This window comes from Oculina patagonica, chromosome 14, assembly GCF_052425735.1.
Source record: "Oculina patagonica isolate OP01 chromosome 14, crgOcupat, whole genome shotgun sequence".
Classification (NCBI taxonomy): Eukaryota; Metazoa; Cnidaria; class Anthozoa; order Scleractinia; family Oculinidae; genus Oculina; species Oculina patagonica.
In genome coordinates this window covers 24,538,749-24,562,973 of record NC_135771.1, presented here as the reverse complement: position 1 = coordinate 24,562,973, position 24,225 = coordinate 24,538,749, and the positions used below count along the sequence as shown (strand labels likewise).

The 24,225-nt window shown below is 40.3% G+C and overlaps 2 protein-coding genes across 3 annotated transcripts; one reads left to right on the top strand and one right to left on the bottom strand.

The window, feature by feature from the left end:
* Positions 1-2,329: 2,329 nt before the first annotated feature.
* Positions 2,330-12,279, top strand: LOC144639304 (uncharacterized). The gene is made up of 9 exons (XM_078498604.1): positions 2,330-3,034; positions 3,578-3,759; positions 4,895-5,009; positions 5,771-5,940; positions 6,495-6,625; positions 7,577-7,698; positions 8,952-9,069; positions 10,336-10,850; positions 11,409-12,279. Exons 1-9 carry the CDS (start codon positions 2,908-2,910, stop codon positions 11,933-11,935), a joined length of 2,007 nt encoding a protein of 668 aa, XP_078354730.1. The 5' UTR covers positions 2,330-2,907; the 3' UTR covers positions 11,936-12,279.
* A 66-nt stretch (positions 12,280-12,345) lies between these two features.
* LOC144639338 (calcyphosin-like protein) lies at positions 12,346-23,916 on the bottom strand. 2 transcript variants are annotated; one of them, XM_078498663.1, is made up of 8 exons: positions 23,677-23,916; positions 20,921-21,045; positions 17,751-17,847; positions 16,456-16,536; positions 15,726-15,823; positions 14,983-15,097; positions 13,014-13,118; positions 12,346-12,659 (listed from the first exon to the last, which is right to left on the bottom strand). In XM_078498663.1, exons 2-7 carry the CDS (start codon positions 21,007-21,009, stop codon positions 13,017-13,019), a joined length of 582 nt encoding a protein of 193 aa, XP_078354789.1. In that variant the 5' UTR covers positions 21,010-21,045; positions 23,677-23,916; the 3' UTR covers positions 12,346-12,659; positions 13,014-13,016. The 2 variants fall into 2 exon arrangements, with proteins under 2 accessions (XP_078354789.1, XP_078354788.1); XM_078498662.1 differs by having other exon boundaries at positions 12,346-12,668; positions 12,994-13,118; positions 23,677-23,915.
* Between the last annotated feature and the right edge of the window lie 309 nt (positions 23,917-24,225).

The following is a 24,225-nucleotide window of genomic DNA, read 5'->3' as shown; positions in this document are numbered from 1 at the left end:
TTGAGTTCCCTCTTGTTTTAACGTCCGTGTTTCATTTTGAGTTCCCTCTTGTTTTAACTTCTGCGTTTCATTTTAAGTTCCCTCTTGTTTTACTTGAACTTGTGCGTTTCATTTTGAGTTCCCAATTGTTTTAACTTCTGTGTTACATTTTGAGTTCCCGCTTGTTTAAACTCTGCGTTTCATTTTGAGTTCCCTCTCGTTTTAAACTCTGTGTTTAATCCTGAGTTTCCTCTTGTTTTAACTTCTGTGTTTCATTTTGAGTTCCCTCTTGTTTTAACTTCTGTGTTTCATTTTGAGTTCCCTCATCTTTTAACTTCTGTGTTTCATTTTGAGTTTCCTCTTGTTTTAAATTCTGAGTTTCATTTTGAGTTCCCTCTTGTTTTAACTTCTGTGTTTCATTTTGAGTTTCCTCTTGTTTTAACTTCTGTGTTTCATTTTGAGTTCCCTCTTGTTTTAAACTCTGCGTTTCATTTTGAGTTCCCTCTTGTTTTAACTTCTGTGTTTCATTTTGAGTTCTCTTTTGCCTTCACTTTTGTGTTTCATTTTGAGTTCCCGCTTGTGGTAACTTCTGTTGTTTGAAATTCTGTATTTTAATTTCTGTTGTAAGTTCAGTTTCTACTTGTTTTCACTTCTGTGTTTCATCTTGAGTTCCTGCTTGCGCAGCGCAAACATATTCCCGTTCTGGAACTTTAAAATAACCTTTTTTATGTGCTGAAAAGCGAGCAGTTTTAATTGATTTTTTCAGAAATTAGTTTTTAGAAATAATCGAAAAATATTGGTGAAGTCAATTTGAACCGGTTTAGCCAGTTTTGCGTGGTTATTAGAAAGATTTTGGTAAAGCCACTTTAAAGTTTTTTTCTTTCAATTTATTATTTTGTAAAGTAAAAGACTTCATTACACGAGTATTTTTGAAATGACCGCCCAATTAAGACTTTTTCCGTTTTACCACTGCTAATTGAAGGAAGACGAATAATAGTCATGGTACCTCAAAATCTCCAAGTGGTTCCACAATCAGTTATAATTCATACTTTCAGATATTTACCAATAATATACCTAACTCGAGACTTGGAAGGGTGATATATGCTGAAAGATGATACTTACTTGTTTTTGTAGTTGGTATCGGATCAAAGTTACGAGTTTCCCTACAAGAACATGAAGGCTCTAGCCTCGCAAGGCCTTTTGGGGCTGATTATACCAAAAGAATTTGGTGGACTGGGTCAGAATCACGTGTGTATGACAATGGTCATAGAAACAATAGCACGATATGGCTGCCCGAGTACTGCGATGGTGTGTGGTGAGTATTGGGAGCCTGGGCCCAGTTGTTCAAAGGCTGGAAAACGCTATCCACCGGATAGTGACTTATGCGGTGGATAGCGTTATCCACCCTTTAAACAACTGGGCCCTGGTGGGTAACAGGGTCTCAGCTGTATTTGTACTGTATACAAAACTTGAACCATAAGACTAATCAGAACTCAAATTTGCAATGTCACAGCTAAAGACCATTAAACAACTCATTAATAATTCATAAAGAAAATACAAAAGAAATAAATGTTTAATGAGTGTCTTTATATCTGATAAAGACACGGCTAAACTTTACGTCCAATTTTCTAGGCCAAAATAACCCCAAATCTAAATATTAGTGCATGAATGAGTTGATCTACATCAGACGATTTTTAAGCCGTTCAATAAATTCGCAGTTCGTGTTTTATCACGTCTAAAACACTCGGCTGCGCCTCGTGTTTTAAACTTGATAAAACACTACTGCTCATTTATTAAACATTACATAAAAACTCGAGATATTACAACTACAGACTGCAGACACAAGACTGCGCAATTAATAAACGGAAGGTCTGGGGTTTAGCACGAGCCTCTAGCTGATATCTACTTGATCAAAGCACGATGCGCTAACTTCCTAAAAATATATAAGATTTTGAAAATGTTCATGTTTTAACGAAAAGCAAGATAAAAACAAACGCTCACCATTAAAATCCGACTTTGTTTTAAGTACGCTGGGGAGCAGGGATGGCGCAGTGGTGAGAGCGCTCGCCTCCCACCAATGTGGCCCGGGTTCGATTCCCGGACCCGCCGTAATATGTGGGTTGAGTTTGTTGTTGGTTCTCGTCCTTGCTCCGAGGGTTTTTCTACGGGTTCTCCGGTTTTCCTCCCTCCACAAAAACCAACACTTCAAAATTCCAATTAGATCAGGAATCCGAGGGCCACAGGTTTGTCAGTCGAAATTAAGACGGTTATGTGCAACAAAGTTGATTTTTTTATTTTTTATTTATTTTACGCAGATGAGTGCAGCATTAGCAAACTTGGGTCGAACAAATCACGGAAAAATAATGTGTTGAGAACAACTTAAAAAGATTACGTGGTCAACTTTGACGTTCTTCTCTTATCACTCGAGACCTAACTCCACTTTCAGCTTAGAGCGGTTTTCACTTGAGTGTCGAAAGTAAATTGCGTTTGCTTTGGTTTTGCATTGCTACGCTTAGTGATTGGCTTAAAAATCTCGCGCCATTTTCTCAGCCAATCAGGAGCAAAACCAAAACCAATCGTGACTAGCTCGCGCACGTTTTCCCGCGCTTCGTGCCAGTTACATGTATTTGCTTCGAGTTTTGATTGGTTCACTGGATTGTCTGTGTCCTTTGTGATTGGCCAGAGTAATTACTTTGGTTTTGGTTTTACGACACTCAATTAAAAACTGCTCTATTGACTGACACAAAGATAATGCTAAGTAGTCTAAGTAAGATGACATCATAGTTTTTGACAAGACGCACCAAGCAAACTTCCACTGTTCTCCTGGTATTATCATTGTACAATAGGATTCGGCACTTTTCTGGAAGAATATTTTCATAAATAAAGAGGGAATTCTCATTAATCTTTCTTTTATTTGCTCCTGTAGTTATGCACTACATCGCAGTCAGTGCATTGCTGTTACGTCATCACAACAATACTAGAGTCCAGGACCTTCTCCGACGAGTAAATGAAGAGACTTTGATCGGGACCGTTTCATACAGTGATCCAGCGACAGGTTCGGAATGTATTCCTTATAGAAATAAGTGAATTGATTAATTAATTAATTAATTAATTGAATAATTTATTAATTAATTGATTGATTACTGGTTTAGTCCTTCTACGAATGACTAACTCTTTAAGCCTCTAGCCCAAAGTATTACTTTTCAGTTCTTTTCTCGTTATGTAGGCTGATACATTGAGGAAACTATACTAAAACAGTACATTTTGGGCGTTAATACATTTTGGAAAAACTTTGTCCTATTCGAGATCCGCAAATCTGATTAGTTCTCCCATTGTTTTCTGTTCGCTGATAGAACACAATCGCGAGCGCGCTTTGCTCTTCAAAGAGACAATTTTTCTTGAATTTTTGACTTTAAGGTACATGTACAAAATTGTAAGTTTTGGAGTGCAATCTTCAGATTTCTACTAAAACAATTAGACTCGCCCTCGTTTAATGAGCGAATAGTCAACTCGGCTGCGCCTCGTTGACTATTCTCTCATAAAAACTCGGGCTTGTAGTCTAGTTGTTTTAAAACAGATAAGGGATTTTTTTCTTCAGGTGGGCACTTCTGGTACCCATTGTCCTCTCGGACTCAAATGACCGAGGATGGAAGAATCAAGATACTGAAGTGCGGGTCCTGGGCCACAAGCGCTGGATTTGCAGATTTCTATGTGATCATCACAATAAGTCCTCAGTTTGACGGGAATTTCTCCAACTTGTCATGCTTCCTTCTTTTTAAGGTGTGTATATATGTACAAAAAGTATATAAAAAATATGAAGTGAATCAAGTTCACTGGACGCAAGAAGTCGCAAGTTGAACTTGCGTTGGGTGGCTAAACGGACTCGCAAGTTTACTCGCAAGTGCGCGCGAGGTGTAAAAAAAAAAAAAAGCCATTTCAATGCTACTGCGCGTGATGCAATTCAGTACTTGAAGTAAACAGCAAAACTCGTTGCGTTGACTTGCGTTGGGTGGTCAAACGGTGAAAAACTTGCGTTGACTTGCGTGCAAATTTGATCCCGACCAAAGTGAGTGCAAGTCAACGCAAGTGCACGCAAGTCCTGGCCAAACGGAGACGCAAGTTTTCAACTTGCGTCCACTTTGTGTTGCTGTTTGGCCAGGACTTTAAAGGAAAGCTTTAACCACGGCTCAATGTAATCTTTTTATTTGGCACGCACAGGGAGGTGCAGTGGCCTAATCGATGATGTAGTGGACTACGATATCGAGCGGTCCGGGTTCAAGCCCTGGCCAGGGTCATCGTGTTGTGTTCTTGGGCAAGATACTTTACTCTCACAGTGCCTCTCTCCACCCAGGTGTATAAATGGGCACTGGCGAATTTAATGTTGGCGTATCTGCGATGGACTAGCATCCTATCCAGGGGAGAGTTAGAGTTAGAATATTCCTAGTCGTTTAACGCTACGGAAACCGGGATAAGCTTCGGCCTGATGCACCTATCAATGTTAAGCCCGGGGGGGGGGGGGGGGGTCGGGCTAACCACGGGAATTTGATCGTCAGGTCGGTACCCAGGGTAGGGATTTTGATCGTACATGATGGCCCCAGGGTAGGGATTTTGGTCGTATATGATCCCCTGCAACAAGGTTTGAAGGACATCTGACCACCTTTCATTGCTCCCGGGTGGGGATTTTGACCAATTATTTTGTCCCGGGGGTGGGGAATTTGAATTTTTTTTTATAGAAAATGTCAAAATCCCCACCCCTTGCCCGACCCCCCCCCCCCCCCTCGGGCTTAACATTGATAGGTGCATGATGGGCCACTAGGCTCGAACGCAGACTTTACTTAGCACGCTGCAGATAATAATATTTTAAGGCCTTTTTAGTGAGGGAAACAAGTGACATTTTACCTTTATATCTTTTTAGGACGACGTTCGCGCCAACACGGATGATTGGTCATCACTAGGAATGCACGGCAACCAATCAGGGCCTATGGTTTGTGAGAGCACCGTCACTGAAGATCAGCTTATAGGGCCGTATGGTAAGTAACTGTACTGAGGACTACAGTTAGTAAACAATTGAATTGTTAATAAAATTTACACGTTTGCCGGCCGCGAATCAATGTACCTGAGCAAGTTTTATGTTCCTTTTGGGCAGTTTCATACCTTTCACACCCTTTCTGCACCTTTCTGATCTGAGTTCTCCTTCGAACTTTTTCCCCCTTTTTTAACAATTTTAATAATTTAGGTAACTTTGGTAAAAAAATAGATATCAAGTAGTTTCGAGTAATGTGAAAATCATTCAAAAAACGCCTGACCAACCGACTGACTTAGACTGACTGACTGACCGATTGTCTGTCTGACTGACTGACTGACTGACCGATTGTCTGTCTGTCTGACTGACTGACTGACTGACTGACTGACCGATTGTCTGTCTGTCTGACTGACTGACTGACTGACCGATTGTCTGTCTGACTGACTGACTGATTGTCTGACTGACTGACAGATTGTCTGTCTGACTGACTGACTGACCGATTGTCTGTCTGACTGACTGACTGACTGACTGACTGACTGACTGACCGATTGTCTGTCTGACTGACTGACCGATTGTCTGTCTGACTGACTTACTGATTGTCTGTCTGACCGACTGACTGACCGATTGTCTGTCTGACTGACTGACTGACTGACTGACCGATTGTCTGTCTGACTGGTTGGTTGATTAAGAAGTTTTATAACAAACAAAAAGACAAAACCTAGTGGGAGTCTGACTGACAGTTGTAGAGTGTTTTGACTGTCATTTTAGGTGATGGCATGGCATCCCTTAACGAAGTTGGATCACCCAGATTCTTGTTACTGGTGTCAGCATGTTGGAATGGCATCGCCATGGGAGCCATTGACATAGCTCGACGTCACGTGACCACTAAAGAGCACGCTGACATAGGCATGCGCATTGCTGATTACCCGTCGATCCAAGTAAGCAGAGAAAATCTCGGACAGAGCCTTAGCCTGAATTTCAGACGTGTTCCCCTTCTCGAGGGTAAGCGACCAGAGGAAGTTGTCTGAAATTCAGGGTAGCAGAGCCTTGGTTCCTTAATGAATGAAAGAATACAACTTTATATTTTTCGACGGACATCGCGGACAACGAACGGTACGAATGGTGGATTGGTTATAACGTAAACGAACCACACATTACAACAATCCTAAGCTTAACTTTAGTCTCACTTATACAAAAACCGCGCTCACACCACCCCTCAAATCTCGATCCATTGATCAATTTTGTGGTGTGATTCCCAGTCCGCGTAACAAAATTCCAGTTTTCTGGAATTTTTTTTAGCCCCCTCGTCTCAATTAACAGGGACAGACTTTAGAGCTTGGTGTAGTTCCATGGCAGTCTAAATAGAACTATTTTACTCGTTAAAGACTTCTAGTACTTCAACTAAGTACACTAACACAGGTCTAACACCCTCTTAAAAGTCATACATAATACATAAGCTGTAACATTATAAGTTCGTTTTACTATTTACAAGGATTACTTTGGAGAAGCAGTGTGCGGCACCAATGCATGCCGGATGATGGCTTTCACAATGGCTCAACTTATGGACAAAGTCACTAACAACAATGATTGGAATATTTACAAAGATTGGAACGCTCCGTTACCGTGAGTAAAACTGCTGTTTAGAACCTTCCATAGGGAACGTCAGGCGTCATTTAGGGTCATGTTCATCGTAGTTTATGTTTATGTTTTGAAGGCATTATTCTGCGTCACATGACAATTCTGAGAAGCAACTAAAGAACCAGCCAAAGGTCTTTCTGAAACTGCCCCAAATTTTACTAATCATACCAATTCTGCTTGAATTACGTTGAAAAAAAGCAATTTGCTTTTAAAGTATTATTGCAAACTTGGTAGCAAATTTGCAGATACATTTATCCAAAAGCGAGTGACTAATTGAGACTCATAACTTGATATCGTCGCAATTTTCTGTTCACCAATTGGAGTAACCATTTGATTTGTACATGGTAAAGACGTATTAAAACAGCTGATCAACAGAACAAGATGGCAGTTAGAGCAGTTTTCACTTGAGTATCGAAAGTAATTTGCGTTTTGCTTAGTGATTGGTTTAAAAATCTCGCGCCAGTTTCTCAACTAAATCAGAAGTAAAGGCAAAATTAATCGTGACTCGCTCACGCATGTTTTCCCGCGCTTCGTGCCGGCTACATGTGTTGCTTCGAGATTTGATTGGTTTACTGGATTGTCTGTGTCCTTAGTGATTAGTCAGAGTGATTATGGTTTTGGTTTAACGACACTCAATTGAAAACTGCTCTATCACGTACAATTCGTTTCTTACAATAACGGACTAAAAACAAGAGAAATTGTACAGATTCCATGATGGGGGATTTCCGGTTCTGCCCGACCGGGAGAAGAGATGTACACCTGGAGTACGGCGAGGTCCTCAATTCCGTTATTTGATTTACAACAGAGACTTCATTGATGTTTTTAGCTAAATCACATTAGCGCCGCTGTAAATAGCTCTAATAAATATATGACAAATTCATTGTTAACGTAGTTCTTTCTGCCTGGTTTATAATTTTAACTCATGTTTCTTGCGAGGATTGGGAGCTTGCATCCATGCTGGTGTTGGCAAATGAGATTCGAATGTGCCAAGAATGTGAACAAGGCCACTGACAAGATGATGCAGGCCTGCGGGGGAGCTGGGTACAAAAAAGATCTTGGTAAGGACACGAACCATTCTATAGAGCGATCTTTGCTGACGTCATAGTTTACATTTTGCCTCGTTACCATACGACTTTGCGTAGAGAAGGCATCCTGTTATATCCAAAATAACTCCAGAAGATTAAAGAGCTTGTGAAACTTTATAGTCGGCGAAATTTGCAGCTCTTTACGTGTAATATCGAAGGAAATATTAGCTTTCAAAAACTGCAAAATTTGTGGGGGCAAAATCGCTAATGAGCCCATATATTCTTTGTAAAATTTTGAGTTTTCAAACCCGCGTCAAAGAAAAAGGATTACTACGTCAGGCTCAAATTTCGGGCGAAAGTTAATCGTGTCATAACTGATATTTTTGTAGAACGATCAGAAACTGGAGCACTTATGCTAATGAGGCAAATATTGTAAAGAAAGATTCCCCTATAGCAGACTCACCCTTGTGTGGATGTGCACTAAAACACCCATTATCACGGTCTTGGCTTTCTCACAAGGCCTCGTTCGGCCGTTCCCACAAATGCGTTTTCGTCATGCGTTATCATTTATGCGTTTTCGCCTATCGTCCACACTGACACGATGGAAAACGCTCATCGTTATCATCGAAAACGCTTACATTTGAGAGTAATTAAGTATCGTTATTTCAACGCGGTTAAAAACATCAGGCCTTATTTATATGAATTACATTATAAAATTAACTAAATTAAATATAAAACAATAACAATTACAATAGAGAAAAAAATGCCTGCTTTCCATAAATGCCGTGTATTTAACCAGAAAAGAAACCGCTGCAGCCAGATTTAAAGCTAGAGAGAGTTTGTGCTTGCCGCAGTTTTACAGCTAAACTGTTCCACGACACCGCACCGCTATAGCTAAAGCTGTTTTTTGGAGTTTAGGGGGGCGCTAAAACAGCAAGTTTACCCTCGGAGTCCCTCGGTGAATAAGTGGATATTTCACTACGGTCAGTGAGCATAGATCGCATATATTCAGGAGCAAGACCATTTAATCACTTAAAGACCATGGTAGCTGTTTTTAATTTTCGTAGGACATCTAGGTTTTTTTTTTTCAGACAACGCTATCCAGCCTCGAGGTCTTAGCTTCAGCCTCTCCCAGATTGGTCTCCTTTAGGGGTTTAATTCAAATTTTCTGAAGAGCGTCACCGTCCCTTTCATAAAAGAGTCTCCCCCCGCCCTCCCCTCCCCAAGCTGTTAGGCCGCTACGTTACTCCCTTTTAAAGCTGTATGTTTTTTTTTGTGTGTGTAAGATATTGAACGCCTGTTGAGAGACGGACGAGCAGGTTGGCTGATGGGTCCAAGCAATGAAGTGTTAAGGCAGTTTGTTGGCAAGTCATCGCTGTTTGGTCTGGAATCTTTGGACCTTTGGTAAGGCACACCAATATTACAATTCTCTTCGATTCCCGTCGGGGACGCAGATTTTTTCTTTGTCCCATGCTCGTGTCATGTTGAATACTTCAACTTCATTATTTATTACCGAGCTTAAAATTTACCATCTTTATTATTTACTACAAACTTGATGATTTCGACATTGCTGATCCTAGCAGTATGTAGGACGCGTGTCACATATCAACCTAGTAAATGGCCCAGCTCACAACGAGTCTCTCGTAGCTCAGTTGGTTAGAGCGCCCAACCGGTATCTGGGAGGCCATGGGTTCGATTTCCGTCGGGGACTCAGATTTTTTCTTTGTCCCATGCTCGTGTCATGTTGAATACTTCAACTTCATTACAGTTCTCTTATTCCTGGAAAAGTCTTACCGTGAACCAACTTTCAAACTAAAACACAAGTTGTTCTTTTAAGTGTCGAAAGTAATTTGCGTTTGCTTTGGTTTTGCTTTACTACGCTAGTGATTGGTTTAAAAAACTCGCGCCACTTTTTTTTAATCCAATCAGAAGTAAAAACAAAACCGCCCTTCGTACCGGCTTCATGTATTTGCTTCGAGATTTAATTTTCACTTAATTGTCTGTGTCCATTGTCATTTGCAAAAGTGATTACTTCGTGATGACGCTTTGATTGTACAGCCAACTCTCCCTAAAACAGTCTTAGAGAGGGGTCCAGCCTCAGAGAGATTCACTCACTCACCCTCTTCGTCCCTAAGGCTGCAGACTCGGAGAGGAAATACAGGGAAATTAGGTATCCGTCTTACAGAGGTGTTCGTCAAGAGAGGGTTAACTGTAGTTAGTTGTTCATTCATTAAACAAGCATTATATAAGCACCACATAGGCGGCGGAGTATGGGGGAGGGGGAGGGCTCAGCCGCCCCACGTTTTGGTGCCGTAAAAATCGCGTGCGCAGCGTAAAATTGGTTTGTCAAGATCTTCCGTCTCGTGAGTGAGTTTAAACATCTTCGAAACTTCCTTGGAAGTCTCCAGAAAACTTCGTTTATCTTCGGAAAAGTTCGAAAATGACCAGAAACGTTCTTTGAGCTCTCGAACAACAATTGGAGAATCTTATGAAATCATCGCTCTAGAAACTGTTCAGAAACCAAAAAGTTGTTAGAACGGAAAAAAAGTTGCTCCAAATATGAAAACCTGCAGAGTATTTTTGGGACAGTCTTAGCCCCCTCACGATTCACGATCCAAAACGCTCTGCCGCCTCTGGCCAAGTTCTTCTAATCTTTTTCTGTTATCCCAGGTCTCAGTCAGCAGATAGACGTGCCTTGAATGCAGAGTTACTGAAGCTCGGCGATGAAGAAAAGATAGAAATTGCTCAGAGGTTGATGCGTGAAGTGGCAGTGAATGAACCACTGGAGAACAGTGAAAAGAACGACTACCAGGACACAGATTTTGACAATCCATTTAATACCAAACCTCCGGCCACTCGAGGTCCCTTCACTGATGGGGATGGAATAGGGCACCTACCCGCTCTGAGCCCTGATCGTTTTGTCCCCTTGAGGCTCCTGTCGGTTATTCCACTTGGAGACAAGCAAGCCCAGTTTCAGTTCGCTTTACCCCAGGCCTCACAACATACCGGTTGTCTTCCCGGCCAGTATGTTCAAGTCAGAGTGCTTATGGACAAGGACGGCGATAAATATTGCCAGCGGTATTTTTCGCCAGTAAGCGCTACAAACAGCTATGGCCGAGTAGACCTGGTCATTAGGTTTGAAAGTCACGGACAGTTGTCACAGAGATTTCGCAAATTGAGTCCAGGTAGGATTAAAAGTCAACAATATTTAAGTTTAAGACATTATCGCAAATTGTTTGTGCGCATCCTGCGTTCGTATATTACGCAATTCATGTTACAACGTCCCATCACCTCATGCATCGACAAGCACGCTGAAAAAACTGGTAAACACATACAGGGCTGGAAGCTGTTGCATAAGATTTTCGTGTTTAAATAAAGATTGATGATGATGATGATGATGATGATGATGATGATGATGATAGTTAACTTCGCTTGCAGTTCACTCTCTTTTATGGTCGGTAGACGGTAGCCCCCACATCAGGCCACATGTATTTTGATAGACAAAGTTCTCTTCAGGTTCTTGACCGACTGTAAAACAGTGAACCAAAAATCAATGTGGGAAATTTAGAAAATTTTAAGTTTTCTGTCTATGCGGCATCAAATTCCCAACTGCCTTCTTGCGGTTGTTGGGAGAGTGTGATCGCTGAATGAATACTTGAAAACTGAAATGTGTAGAAAATTGTACCGGCGCTGGTGAAGACTACGATATTTATTCTTATTTCGTTTGCTTTGATTATGTTTAGGTGACCTCGTAGAGTTCCGAGGTCCATGCGGGGGATTTGAGTACGAACCTAACTCTGTTAAACACTTGAGTCTTGTGGCCAGCGGTTCAGGTGCCACCCCGTGTATTCAACTGGTACGTGACACCATGGCGGACCCTGGAGACCAGACCTCCATCTCCATGCTGTATCACGCGGACAGTGAGTCAGACCTGATGTTTAAGAGCGAGTTAGATGACTGCGTTTCACGTGATTCCCGCTTTCACGTGTTTTACACGCTGTCCAAAGGTGCTGAGGAAGAGAACTGGCAAGGAGGAGAGGGCCACATCGACAAGGACATGATCTCTAATCACTTGGCAGGACCTCAAGAACTGGAGCATAAAATACTGTTGTGTGGCGGCCCCACCATGATTGTATCCGTGATGCATGTGTTGTCTCAAATGGGTTTCTCCAGCGAGCAAATTTTCGTTTACGGCCAATTTGGCGCGGAACAAGTCCGAGCGGTTTATGGGAGAAATGCTAAGCTGTCTTCACACTGCTTGAAACTTTAAGGAAACCAAATATTAATATTAATTTATCTGAAAAAACAAAACTTACTGTTTAGTTGTGCAACTGCTCCTTTGGACAATAAATAAGTTGTTCAAGAAAGAGTGATCTTATCATTGGAAAGAGGAAATATGTTTATCTTATTATTTTTCCGCACCAGGCTTTGGTGGTTCTGATTTCCTTTGTTTCAATTTGATGAATTATTAATGAGTTTGAGAAAGCAGGTTTCTGTTAGTCTAGGATAATGTGTCAACTTTGAATCCAGAGAAACCAGTCCCATGTTCCGAAGTCTTAAAAAAAAAGCAGTGTAAAATGGGAAAATCTGAATAAAAAAATGTTTAAAGTTTAACCTGGCAGTTCTGAATGGTTGAACAAGACAAAATCAAACTGCGACTACGGAATTCAACACATCCGATGACAGAATGCACATCGCTTGTTAAGCATTTTTAGATGCGTTCTCAAGCACTGATCTTCTAATCAAAGCTATTCGCTCAAAGTTTTTACATATTTTAGTTACTGTAGCTAAATACAATTCAATTCAAATGATTTATTTCCCATAATAAAGTATATACCAATCAGTGCTTCATGAATGCAAAATTGTTTTGGGAGGAAGACTAAATTACAAATAGTAGAACCTGGAAAAGAAACTGTTGCTATCAGTGAGATCGGCATTTTACAGAAATTTATAATGACCAGATCTTACATTCAGTAACAATATGAAACTAAGGGGAATCAATCCCCGGGGGGGGGGGGGACTCCTATATGAAACGGACGGGGATGCTCGTCGGAAATTTTGAAAATAACCCCTAAAAGAGACAATCTGGGCGTGGCTCAAGCCTTTCTTGACCCCTAAAGATACCAAAAAACTAAGAATGGAGTTTATATTTGTATAATTCTTCGTGTGTAACCCTAAACGAGACCATTATGGCTAAAAATATTGGCGTTTTGGGCGTTTTTTCCCGGAACACCCTAAGCGAGACCAAAGTCCAAAACTTACACCCCTAAGCGAGCGACGAGCTCCCCGTCACTTTCATCGAGTCCCCCCCCCCCCCGGGAATCAATCAAAGTATGTGGTGATTAATATGACTATAATTTCCATGAGTTTCTCATCATCAGCTCAAAGTAGGCATCATTGTCAATGTTTGCGCTGACGCCTGCATAGTAATTGCAAAATTCCTCAAATGTAACCTAATGAGTAAAAAAATTAAAAAATTGTTAGGGGCTGGTCATTATTTTGTGTGTGTGCGTGTGTGTGGGGGGGAGGGAGGGGCGTCTATGGGGGAGGGGCTACAACTGTTTGTTTCGTTTCCTCAGAAACGAGGCAATATTGTTTTGAGTTCGATGTGAACTATTTACAAAGTGGGGGCTACTATTCAATGAGAAGAACGCTTGTAATCGCAATGTCAACACGTTTTAGCTAAGGGAAACTACCTGGTAAAAACATGTTCTTCGAATATCAAAATTATAATCGTCAGGAAGACACAAAAACAGTGATGACTGTAATGCTTTTTAGTTCGACTAAAAGGATGTATGGGTGAAAAGTATAAAGAGATCTCTTTCCGTGTTAAATTGTTATGTAAACATTCTACATTATATTTTTTTTGACATGGCAAGAAAATTTCACTAATAAGAGCGCCTGGAAGAGCAAGAAGACATCGGCGGATGTCTCCTGTTTGCTCGCACGGAAGAATTACCGCTCAAGGGCAAATGAAAGCAAAGGCAAGGGCAAACGAATTTGCTTACAGGTTGGTTACAAGGCCTCAGGATCTTCTCCAAAATTTCACAAACCCACCTATCCTCAAACTTTCCCGCCCTTCTTATAGTTCTACAATCCGGACACGACACATTATTTCTTTTTGAAATAGCTGTGTGTTGCGTTTATAAGTATTTACCACGAGTCTTTGATCTCAAATTTCCCTTTTTTTGGGTGTCTACTCCCGTTAAGTTTGCAACTTGTCACTGAGGTTGCAGCAAGAAAAGTTTTAATATATGGAGCTTTTTTATTAAAATTACTTGTATCATGAATACAAGCCACCTCGTTCCTAGGGTCTCTCGTTAATAATAACAAATAAAATAAAACAAAAAATAAATGGGAATTTGCAGTGGCACTTCCACAGGGTGGCTCTTCATCCACTGTTCTTGATCGAATTAGAATTTAGCAGTGTTGATTTTTGTGGAGGGTGGAAAACCAGAGAACCCGGAGGGAGGACGAGAACCAACAACAAACTCAACCCACATATGACACCGGGTCCGGGAATCGAACCCGGGCCACATTGGTGGAAGGCGAGCACTTTCACCACTGCGCCATTCCCGCTCCTCATTCCCCGAGAGACTCGGGGAATGAGGTTGAACTACAAGGTCTTAACCTTTGACACCTGGAGATTTTCAAAACAAATCGCACTTTTTGGACATTTTCTGGGTCAGTCATTAGCTAAAACTGCCTTTATGACACGGTGTTTTAACTTATGCTGTCAGACTCTAGTTGAACGTAAACATTTACTTCTCATAAGTAGAATATCTTTGATTCACATGGTATGAATAAAATAATCGTCCAATGTCCAATGCAAGACTGCAAAAGGCTCTGTTTCCGACATTAGATCACTCCTTTTCAGAGTTATGGTATCTAGAGCTGTCTTCTGATCTTCTACTGTGCTCAAAACGCCAGCCATTGTTTTTTACTTGCAACTCTAAGCAGATCCAAACTTCGCGCAATTTATATCGCGTGGAAGCGTTTGATTGGCTCTCTGTGGGTGCCTTTGTTTATTAACCAATCAGAATGCCCTGTTATTTCTCTCCTTTGTACTAAATTTCTTATTTCTGCACTAAATTAACTCATTGCTGCATTGAAATTACTAAAAACTGAATTTCTCTAAGCCAATCAGATTCGAGAAATTTTTTCACGTATATATTATTAATATGCTTACTCTGCATTCTATACCCAAGCCCGCATTTTTAAGGGGGTGACATCATTTTGTTTTTTTATTTTTTTTTCAAAAAACTCCAGACCTCGGTGGGATGGGTTTAATACTCCACTCACAAGTTTATCACTAACCTTTCCATCACGTTTATTTTCGTCTGGTTCAAAGCTCATCAAAAACTTCTCAAACACCTGTTTTTCGGTGTATTCTCCATTTTTGTACTTAGGGTGCTCTGTAACCTTATACACTCTGAATGATGGAAAAAAGTGACTGTTAAGCCTGGTTTTCACTAGCAACACAAGAATAAGCGAAAGCACAAGCCTAAGCATAAGAAGTTTATGCCAAATAATGTGGTACATATCCTTGCAGTAATACCTGCTATAGCGTGCTCTGCAGAAAGATCATTCAGTGTGTTGTGCAGATTTAAGACTTTAATACCTCCACATCACCATGGGGCAACAACTCGTCAGTAACATCGCACTTATTAACAATGGAAGGGCATATGCCAATTCTGTAGTCAACAATGACATGGATCGTATAAATGATATCTTCTGCCATAGAAATGGCAGAGGCAGCTTTTTCTTTTAACGTGCTCAGATGATAGATTCATAAGTAAGAATATTTCGCCTTTATATGTAGGCCTATGTTAGTGCATCGTCGGGAGCAACTATGTACAGGATTCAGGGCCACTTTGGTCCAACTCATTTAGATGCTAATTAAATATTCTAATTCAATGACATGCAAATAATCTGTTATGCTTGTGCTTGTGCTTGCGTCGCTAGTAAAAACCAGGAAGGTTCACAATATGATATGCATAGAATATCAGCATTTCTTTTTTTGAGCTTATTTTCTGCTTATTTTTTGCTTCTTACGTTACCTCTTTAAATCATCACAGGTTATTACACCATCCCCAGTCCTGTCAGCTTTTTTAAATGCCTGCTTAACCAACTTTAGTCTTGAACCTTCAAGGTTACCCTATGAAGTGAAGAATTAAACAAAATAAAATATCAATAGTTATTTATTGCATTGCCTTAGGTTTGCTTTTGAGGAAGGAAAGTTAATTTAAGTTGAGCCTGCAGTCAAGCCAAGTGCCTTATCAGGCTGGAGGTTATCCCAGTTTCTGTAGTATTAAGCAGCTGGGATTATTTCCACTCCCCCCTGGATAGGATGCAAAATAATTGCAGGGTTACCACCAGCAGTTATTTACCCTGGTATCCATTTATATACCTGGGTGGAGAAGGCCGGGACTGTGAAAGTAGTGTCTTGCCCAAGAATACAACACAGTGCCCCGGCCACGGCTCGAACCCGGACCGCTTGATCTGGAGTCCAGTGCAATTACCATTAGGCCACTGCGCCCCCCTATGTGTGCCAAAAAATATATATTGAGTGGTGGTTGTAAAATTTAAGTATTATCTTCTTTTTTATGCCAAGATGTGGGTTTTGTGGGTTTCCCTTTATAATGAAGTAGTCAGGAGACAAGACTACAGTTCTAATTAAATTATCAACAACTGCCTTCTTGACGAAATTCTTTATTCTCAACGTCAGCTGTCTTTTTGATAACATATATTGTAATGAGAAGTTGAATCTCGATCACAGTCACTGCTTACCCTCAATGCAACCAAGAATTCATCAAAACTTATTTGCCCTGATCCGTCTTTGTCAAAATAATTGAACACCTTCTTCACCGCCTGGTGGGTGAGCAAAACAACATCAACATAAACAATGAACATAATTATAAACATTTAAAAGTGACTGTGTCACAGATTTAAGCTAAATTTAGGCATGGGTAAAGCCTGGTTTCCATATGATTGCAGACGATCGCAGTGGATCGCAGATGATCGCAAAATCACAGAAATTTACCGAACCGTGTGATCGCAAAGATCGAAGAGTGAACTGTTTCCATATGATCGCAAAAGATCGCAGACGATCGCAGAAGTGTTGAATGATGGGATCGATTATCAATATTATCGGATAAATTCGATCGCAATTGATCGCAGTCGATCGCAATTGTGTTTCCACATTATCGCAACGATCGCAGACAATTGCAGAGAATAGAACTTTGTTAGTGTGTTTCCATATGATCGCAAATCGCAGAACCTACAATTCTGTGATCCTCTTCGATCCATTGTGATCGTCTGCGATCATATGGAAACCAGGCTTAAATGACCAACATATTGTTGAAATATAAAAATAACCTGTAACCTGTTGGCTGACAGTTGGCCAAATTAGTCGGCCAAAAAATGGCTGACAGACAGCCGACTGTTGGCCGACAGAATTTGCACACATAAGCAAATTTTGTTACTACCGTATTTATTAGATTACAGCAAGGCGCCCAATGGACCACTTTTAATTATTCACTTCTTTCTGCAGATTTAATCCAATCAAAAGCCGTGGATCGCTGGCTTGACTTCTGATTGGATTAAATCTGCACGAGAATGTGAATCAATTAAAGTGGTCACACATTGCGCGCCTTGCTGTAAGCACCCTGGGGGCTTAATAAATTTTTGGACTTTGAGAGTGGGTGCTTATTTGAGGCGGTTGCTTATTGAATTTTCACCATTTTTATCAAGTAGTTAGTTTTTTTTTTGCAACAAAACAATGACTAGGTAATAAAAAAAAGTGAAGAAGTACCAAAACAAGACTTTAATGATAAAACTCAGCCTTCGCGGAAGTCTCTTAGTAGCACTTAGACAATTTCAAGCGCAATTTCAATAATAATCAATACTCCTCTTGCATGTGCACTTTAATTTAGGGGGTCTTCTATGAGGGAATTAGGGGGTGGGGGCTTATTCGAGGCTGGGCGCTTATTAACTTTTCCTACGAAAGGGTAGGTGCTTATTCTAGGTTGGGCGCTTAATCGAATAAATAACCGCGGGCCGTTACATTATCAAGCAGTTTGTACCTCTTCCGTCAAATCAAGACAATAGTCCTTAAGACCTTTTGCAAACTCCTCAAAGTTCAGATTTTTACCGCCATCATCATCGTACATTCGGAAAGTTCTGTGTAACAAATAAAACAGTTTTTTGGTTAATACAAAGATTATCTAGGGTGCATTAATGTGAGAAACCTTGTACATGGAAATCACATAATTATTGTTCCTTGGAAGGTTTTGCTATTGCCCTAAGCTCAAAATCTTTAAAACAAACTATGATAGTTGCTCTGGTAATTGTGAAGAACAGCTCCCCCTAACCGACTGTCGGTCGTCTGTCAGCTGACAGTCTGCCGTTTGTTGTCCGTCTGTCGGCTGTCTGTTGGCTGTTTGTCAGCCAACAACCTGCCGACAGGTTTTGGCTGTGATGTCGGCCAAAAAACTATTCACGGACTATTTACGCTCCTACCTGCAATGCAAACAGAGAACTCAGAGACTCAAAGGGTAGTGCAGAATGCAATATGGCCAATCAATTGACATTGTTATAATAATTACCGGTAATGATTGAGAATACATACAATGAGTACACTTTTTCAGTTTAAAGCGCTGTTTCATGTTTTCTTGTAAGATGTTGAACGACTGATCGTGATACATTTCGATTTTGACATGAAGCAAATCACAAAATCATGTGAAAGCCCATATACAGGATAAGGATTTCCTTGAAGCAAATCACAAAATCATTTGACAGCCCAGATACCGGAGAAGGATTTCCTTTAGTAAAAGGTCACACACACGGCCGATCAATCAATGTTAAAATGAAGGTGTGTTAAGGAAGCCGGCTTCCCGGGCCGGCTTTTTCCAGGTCATGCTCCCGCCACAGTCTGGTGAACACGTCACACGCTCACTCAAGCATGAAGCCGAGAAGCACGTAGTGTGAAGATTTCTTTCACGAAAGCATGTTCAAACACTAAAGAGTTTTTCGCTTTCACACGAAGCCCCTCTCAGGCAGAGATTTTACAAAATGATACGGAAGTTAGTCAACTGATGAAGAACAAATCAAAGGAAAGGAAGTGTCGGATGTAACATGATACCTTTGTTTTTCTCTTAGACTGCTGTGATGCCTTACAGTCTCATTAAATTAACGCCACGGATTCTACAAGAATTCTACCGCATTGAAAAGCACACCATGTTAGGCTTTGATACAAAATTTCTAAACACGTCACTCTCTGTTATTTTAATTTTCGTTAGTTTGAATTCAGTTTGACATTGAAACAGCAAACGTGATATTTGTGCTTTCCGTGCAAAGGTTTGTAACATTATACCTTGTTTTTCTCTTAGACTGCTGTGATGCCTTAAAGTCTAATTAAATTAACGCCACGGATTCTACAAGAATTCTACCGCATTGAAATACACATCACGTTAGGCTTTGATACAAAATTTCTAAACACGTCCTGCTATTTTAATTTTCATTAGTTTGAATTTCCGTTTGATATTGAAACAGCAAACGAGATAATTTTCCTTTTCCTTGAAAACGAATTTAACATGATACCGTTGTTTTTGTCGAAAACGGATGTAACGTGATGACATGGTAACGTGATTTATTTTCTGCAAACAGGGCGACATCGATTATAATACAGATATTATCAATTAATTAAAGAATTCGGTTTTTCTGAATTATGAGATGTTACAACAGATCATCTTTTCTAAGAAAACAGCGTTGCCATAACAATAATTATTTCACATGAACTGCTGTGACGCCTTAGTGTCTAATTCAATTAATTTGCGGTTTAACTTAGCGCCACGGAGTCTACAGGAATCCTTCCGCAGGAAGAATTACGTGATGTTCATGACGTCTATTAATCTGCGCATGCGTTTAGCACAAAGAATTTTCTTCCAGAAAGAATAGTACCACAAGGAGAGCATAGTGCTTTTTGAAACAAATATATACCTTTGAGCTCTTCAATTGTGTCGTAAATAGACTTCCCATTCTACCAACCACGGTCTGTTGCTCCCCACCCCCTACCCCCTTACAGAAATAATTAATTAATTGATATTAATTAATTAATTGGTGATTAAAAGTTTACACCATAGTGCTTTAGCGCCTGAGGGGTTTAGCAGACGACAACCCACCAAACCATCACAATAGTGCATTCTGCACTAAAAATGTTAAAAGGTAAACATTATTTACACTAATACGTGACATACCATAAGGTTTAGGTTCGCAAAGCATTCTAGGGCGAATTGAGTGAGTGTGTGTCTTGATAAGCTTTTGTACAGTTTTTGCCTAAGTTTCGGATGAAATCATCTTCGCTTTGCATCGGGGTTACTCCTGTGTGTACTGCTCTATTTTACAGTAAAAGTGATGTTTGGGAAAACCGTCGGTAACCTGTCGGTAGTCTGTCGGTGGCCTGTCAGTAACCTGTCGGCCAACAGTCGGTTACGGGGAGCTGTTCTTCACAATTACCCAAGCTCTTACAGCAGTTAAAATGGAGAACACTTTCATAATGGCCACCAATTTTGCTCCAAGCCCTGGCCTGATGGGAAATTCAAGTCTGTATGTTTATATTAATTAGAGTCAAGATTGCTTTTTGAGACAAGATGCTTAATTTTCTTTTTGGTGAACAGATCGGGATGTACATGTACCTATAAACAAAAGAGAAACCTTTGTTTGAGGGGGCTCACCTGCCCTCGCATGGAAATAGTGTCACTGACAACAGTCAGAAGACAACCTGTTCTTTTCTAATGAAAATTTATTATAACTTGAAAAAAGTTGTAACTGCGTGGTCCTTTAATTTGTAAAAGAACTTTTTTCATTACTCAGCTTTCATTGCATCTCTCCTGTAAGATTGAAATATTCCAGATGAGTTCTAAATAATTAAGCCAACGAAGGAAAGTCTTTACAGACAACATCCTATCCTTCCCAACAGTGGGATCACATGAGAGACATGAAGTTGTAGACAAAGCAGAAAAGTTCTCTCCTGTTGAGAGCTTCTACAAACTGTAATACTGTAAGTAGAAAACAACCTCTTTAGTGCCCAATCCGTCTTATAGGAAGTTTGCTATTAAAGTAAAATGATTTAAAAACAGCAGGGACCATCACCAGGTGTCCGTCTTATAGAGGTGTCCGTTAAGAGAGAGTTGACTGTATTGTCTTTGTATTGGCGAGAAAAGTGACTTGTTATTGTTATTATTACACTATTTACCTTCCAATTCCCTTGATACTATGTGCTCCTCTCTCCAAAACCTTAGCTCGTACTTTTTCCAGTGCAGCAGGGGGTTTACTATCAGCCATTATTTAATGTTTCTTCAGCAATTTGTCTCAAGAAATCTAATTGGAATTTATAGAAAACAAACAAAATTTAGCTTTAAACCGAAAGATATTTATAATTAACAATTAGACTACGAGCCCGAGTTTTCTATGAGCGAATAGTCGACGAGGCGCAGCTGAGTGGACTATCGCTCATAGAAAACGAGGGTGAGTAGTCCAATTGTTTTAGTAGAAACTCTTAAAGGACTTCAGTCCAAAAACCTACAATTTTACGTACTTATAAGCCAAAGATGAAGAAAAATTAATTTTTAAATGAGCAACGAGCGCGCGATCGTTTTCTATCAGCGAATAGAAAACAGTGGGAAAACCAATCAGATTCACGGACTTTCAATTTTAGAACACGGTTGAGTTTCTACTAATTGATATAAGAAAACATTATACATGGATATTATTATTTCTGCAAGTCCTAGCTCTGTTTGTTAATTTCATTGCTAATATGATACAAAAGGTTAATATCCAGATCGTGTATTTAGTGCTAAGTCCATTTAAGGTACCGTGTGGGGAAACAATTAAATGGAGGGTGATATTAAGGACTGGTTATTATTTGTATGAAGGAGGGGTGTGGGGAAAATAAAGCCCCCCCCCCCCCCAAGGCCAAAAACTGACAAGCAGCAAGCTAGCCCTCCCTCTCAAAGGTCATGCTAAGTAATGACCACCCCCCTCCTCCCACATCCTTTCTCCAACCCCCTTATAATTAACAGCTTGAGTTTTCTATGAGAAAAGTGGAGGGGGGCAGAGGGAGCCCAGGAAAAAAAGTGTTGGAAGTGTGAGAAGGGAGGGCGAGAAGCAGGATTCCTAAGGTGGTGGGAACCGGGAGAAAATGGTAAAATTTTGCAACATTTGGTTATATTTCGCAATATATGTGGGATAAAGAGGAGAGAACCACTACGGAAAGGGGCAGAGTAAAAGGAGTAAAAGGTAGGGGAGCCAGGAGGTTCAGACCCCCCGGCCCCCTCCGCAGAGAATAGTCAACGAGGTGCATTGCTCATACAAAAGGAGGGCAAGTAGTCTAATTGTTTTTGTAGAAACTCTAAAGGACTGTCACAGTCCAAAATTTTATGTACTTTCAAGCCAAAAGTCAAGAATGATTGTCCCTTTAAAGAGTGATGTGTGAATGCCATCATGTTCTATCAGTGAACAGAAAACAATGGGAGGACCAATCAGATTCTTGGATTTCTAAAAGAACACGACTGAGTTCTACTTATAGGTATTATTATTATAATTTATAACATGTCGTAACCAATAGTAGAGTATTGTGCCTCGTATAAGCTCAAAAGTAGCATGAAACATGATGATGTAAAGACGTGAAAATCAAAAATTAAAGGGGCACAATTCAGTGACTTGTCACTTCTTGCTATGCAATATATTTTACAGAATTTAAGAATGTCAAGACCATCATTTAATTTCTAGACCATTTTCAATTTCTTTCTGATGTTCTTGATTTAAACACAGCCCACCCCTAGTTTATTAAGGAAAAAAAATGACCCACCCCCCCCCCCTATTTCCCTCCTCCCTCTCCCCCACCCACTCCTTCATATATGAATAATGACCAGTACGGTCCCAAAATGAAGCCCTGACCAAACCGTAAATATGCAAGTGGATGCAAGTAGTCGCAAGTTGAACTTACGTACAAACTTGCGTTGGGTGGCCAAATGGACACGCAAGTTTAGTCGCAAATGCATGCAAGTTTGCAAAAAGCCATTCAAAATGCTACCAAATTCAATACAGCTTTTGAAGTAAACTGCAAAAATTACGTTGACTTGCGCTGGGTGACCAAACAGTGAAAAACTTGCGTTGACTAAAGTGCAAATTTAAACTCAACTAAAGTGTACGCAAGTCAACGCAAGTGCATGGAAGTCCTGACCAAATGGAGATGTAAGTAGATGCAAGTTTTAAACTTGTGTCTCCTTGCGTTGTCGTTTGGCCAGGGCTTTAAGGTGATGTTACACGGGACAACTTGCAACAACCATTTTTCGTGCAACACTGTTGCGCGAAAAATCATTCACCGTGTAACATGGTACCTGGGACGATTTCTTGTGCACCATTAACTTGGCACCACGTTCAGTTTTTGAAACCAAGTCAAAAACTCGCAATGCAAGATGACGAATATTCAGAAGTTGGCTTGTGTAACAGGGCCGCCATCGATTTTTCATGCAACACCTTCCCAGAATTCTGTTCAACATGGCCTGGACGTGTGCGCAAAATGTTGCGAGTTGGCATATTTGTGCTGAAAATCGTCTCGTGTAACATGCATGTTGCCATGCACATTTTGAACAATGTTGTGCGAAAAGTTGACTCGTTTAACAATGCACGAAAAGTTGACGTGGTGTTAAATTGTTGCGCGAAAAATCGTTGTTGCAAGTTGCCCCGTGTAACACCACCTTTAGGGAACTACAAAAAAAATAAAAACCCCAACCCCTTAGAGAGAGAGTTGACTGTACATCATTCCAGTGAAAGATAAGAGAAAGCGAAAAGAACTCAGTCACAGCTGATCCAAACAGCTGTTTGTTAATTAATGCAAACTTTTCTACAGTTACACAAATGAACACTAAATGAAAGCTACTCACCTGGAAACAAGGCAGACAGAATATCAATGAAAAACAAACGACTCAAATAAAGCAACCTACATACCGTAGTACTCGATCTGCTCGGAAACGTGACGGGCGGAGAAACAAGCCAAACAACTGTGAACACTTCCTTGAAAGAGGCGGGGACAAGGAGAAGTCGGACCAGATCAACTCGGATCGCTGATTTGAATAAGAAAAGCAGCTATTCAAAATTAAAACGAGGAAATAGACAATAGCTGCCATTCTTATCCAAATCAGTTCACTCAACGACTTCTGTCTCTGCCTGGAGAAAGTATGCCTGCTTAGCAGCCAAGCCGAAAATTTTAGAACCGCATGGCGTGCAAAATCTTAAAATTTACAGTTTTTCGGCAAAACTGGATGTTATGATTTTTTCACAATGAGAAGCGCGGTCGAAACAGAATGAAAATAAAATAGATACACCAATAAGTAAACGAATAAAAGTATGGATTGTTTCACTTATCTGGCTAGGAGTATGCAAAAATATGCAGAGCAAAATGCAATTACTTTCTGCTAAAAGGGATATTTTTACATGAATAAATAAGAAAAGAAAAACAGTTATTCAGAGCGATACGTTTCTTTGATAAAAAAAAAC

Excerpts from the sequence above, each read along its gene's own strand:
- LOC144639304 (XM_078498604.1), top strand. The coding sequence starts at position 2,908 with ATGCACTACATCGCAGTCAGTGCATTGCTGTTACGTCATCACAACAAT. Across the intron at positions 6,626-7,576 it reads GATTGGAACGCTCCGTTACC|GATTGGGAGCTTGCATCCAT; the intron begins GTGAGTAAAACT and ends GTTTCTTGCGAG. Across the intron at positions 10,851-11,408 it reads ATTTCGCAAATTGAGTCCAG|GTGACCTCGTAGAGTTCCGA; the intron begins GTAGGATTAAAA and ends GATTATGTTTAG.
- LOC144639338 (XM_078498663.1), bottom strand. The coding sequence starts at position 21,009 with ATGGCTGATAGTAAACCCCCTGCTGCACTGGAAAAAGTACGAGCTAAG. Across the intron at positions 17,848-20,920 it reads AGTATCAAGGGAATTGGAAG|AACTTTCCGAATGTACGATG; the intron begins GTAAATAGTGTA and ends TTTGTTACACAG. Across the intron at positions 15,824-16,455 it reads AATTCTTGGTTGCATTGAGG|GGTAACCTTGAAGGTTCAAG; the intron begins GTAAGCAGTGAC and ends TTCACTTCATAG.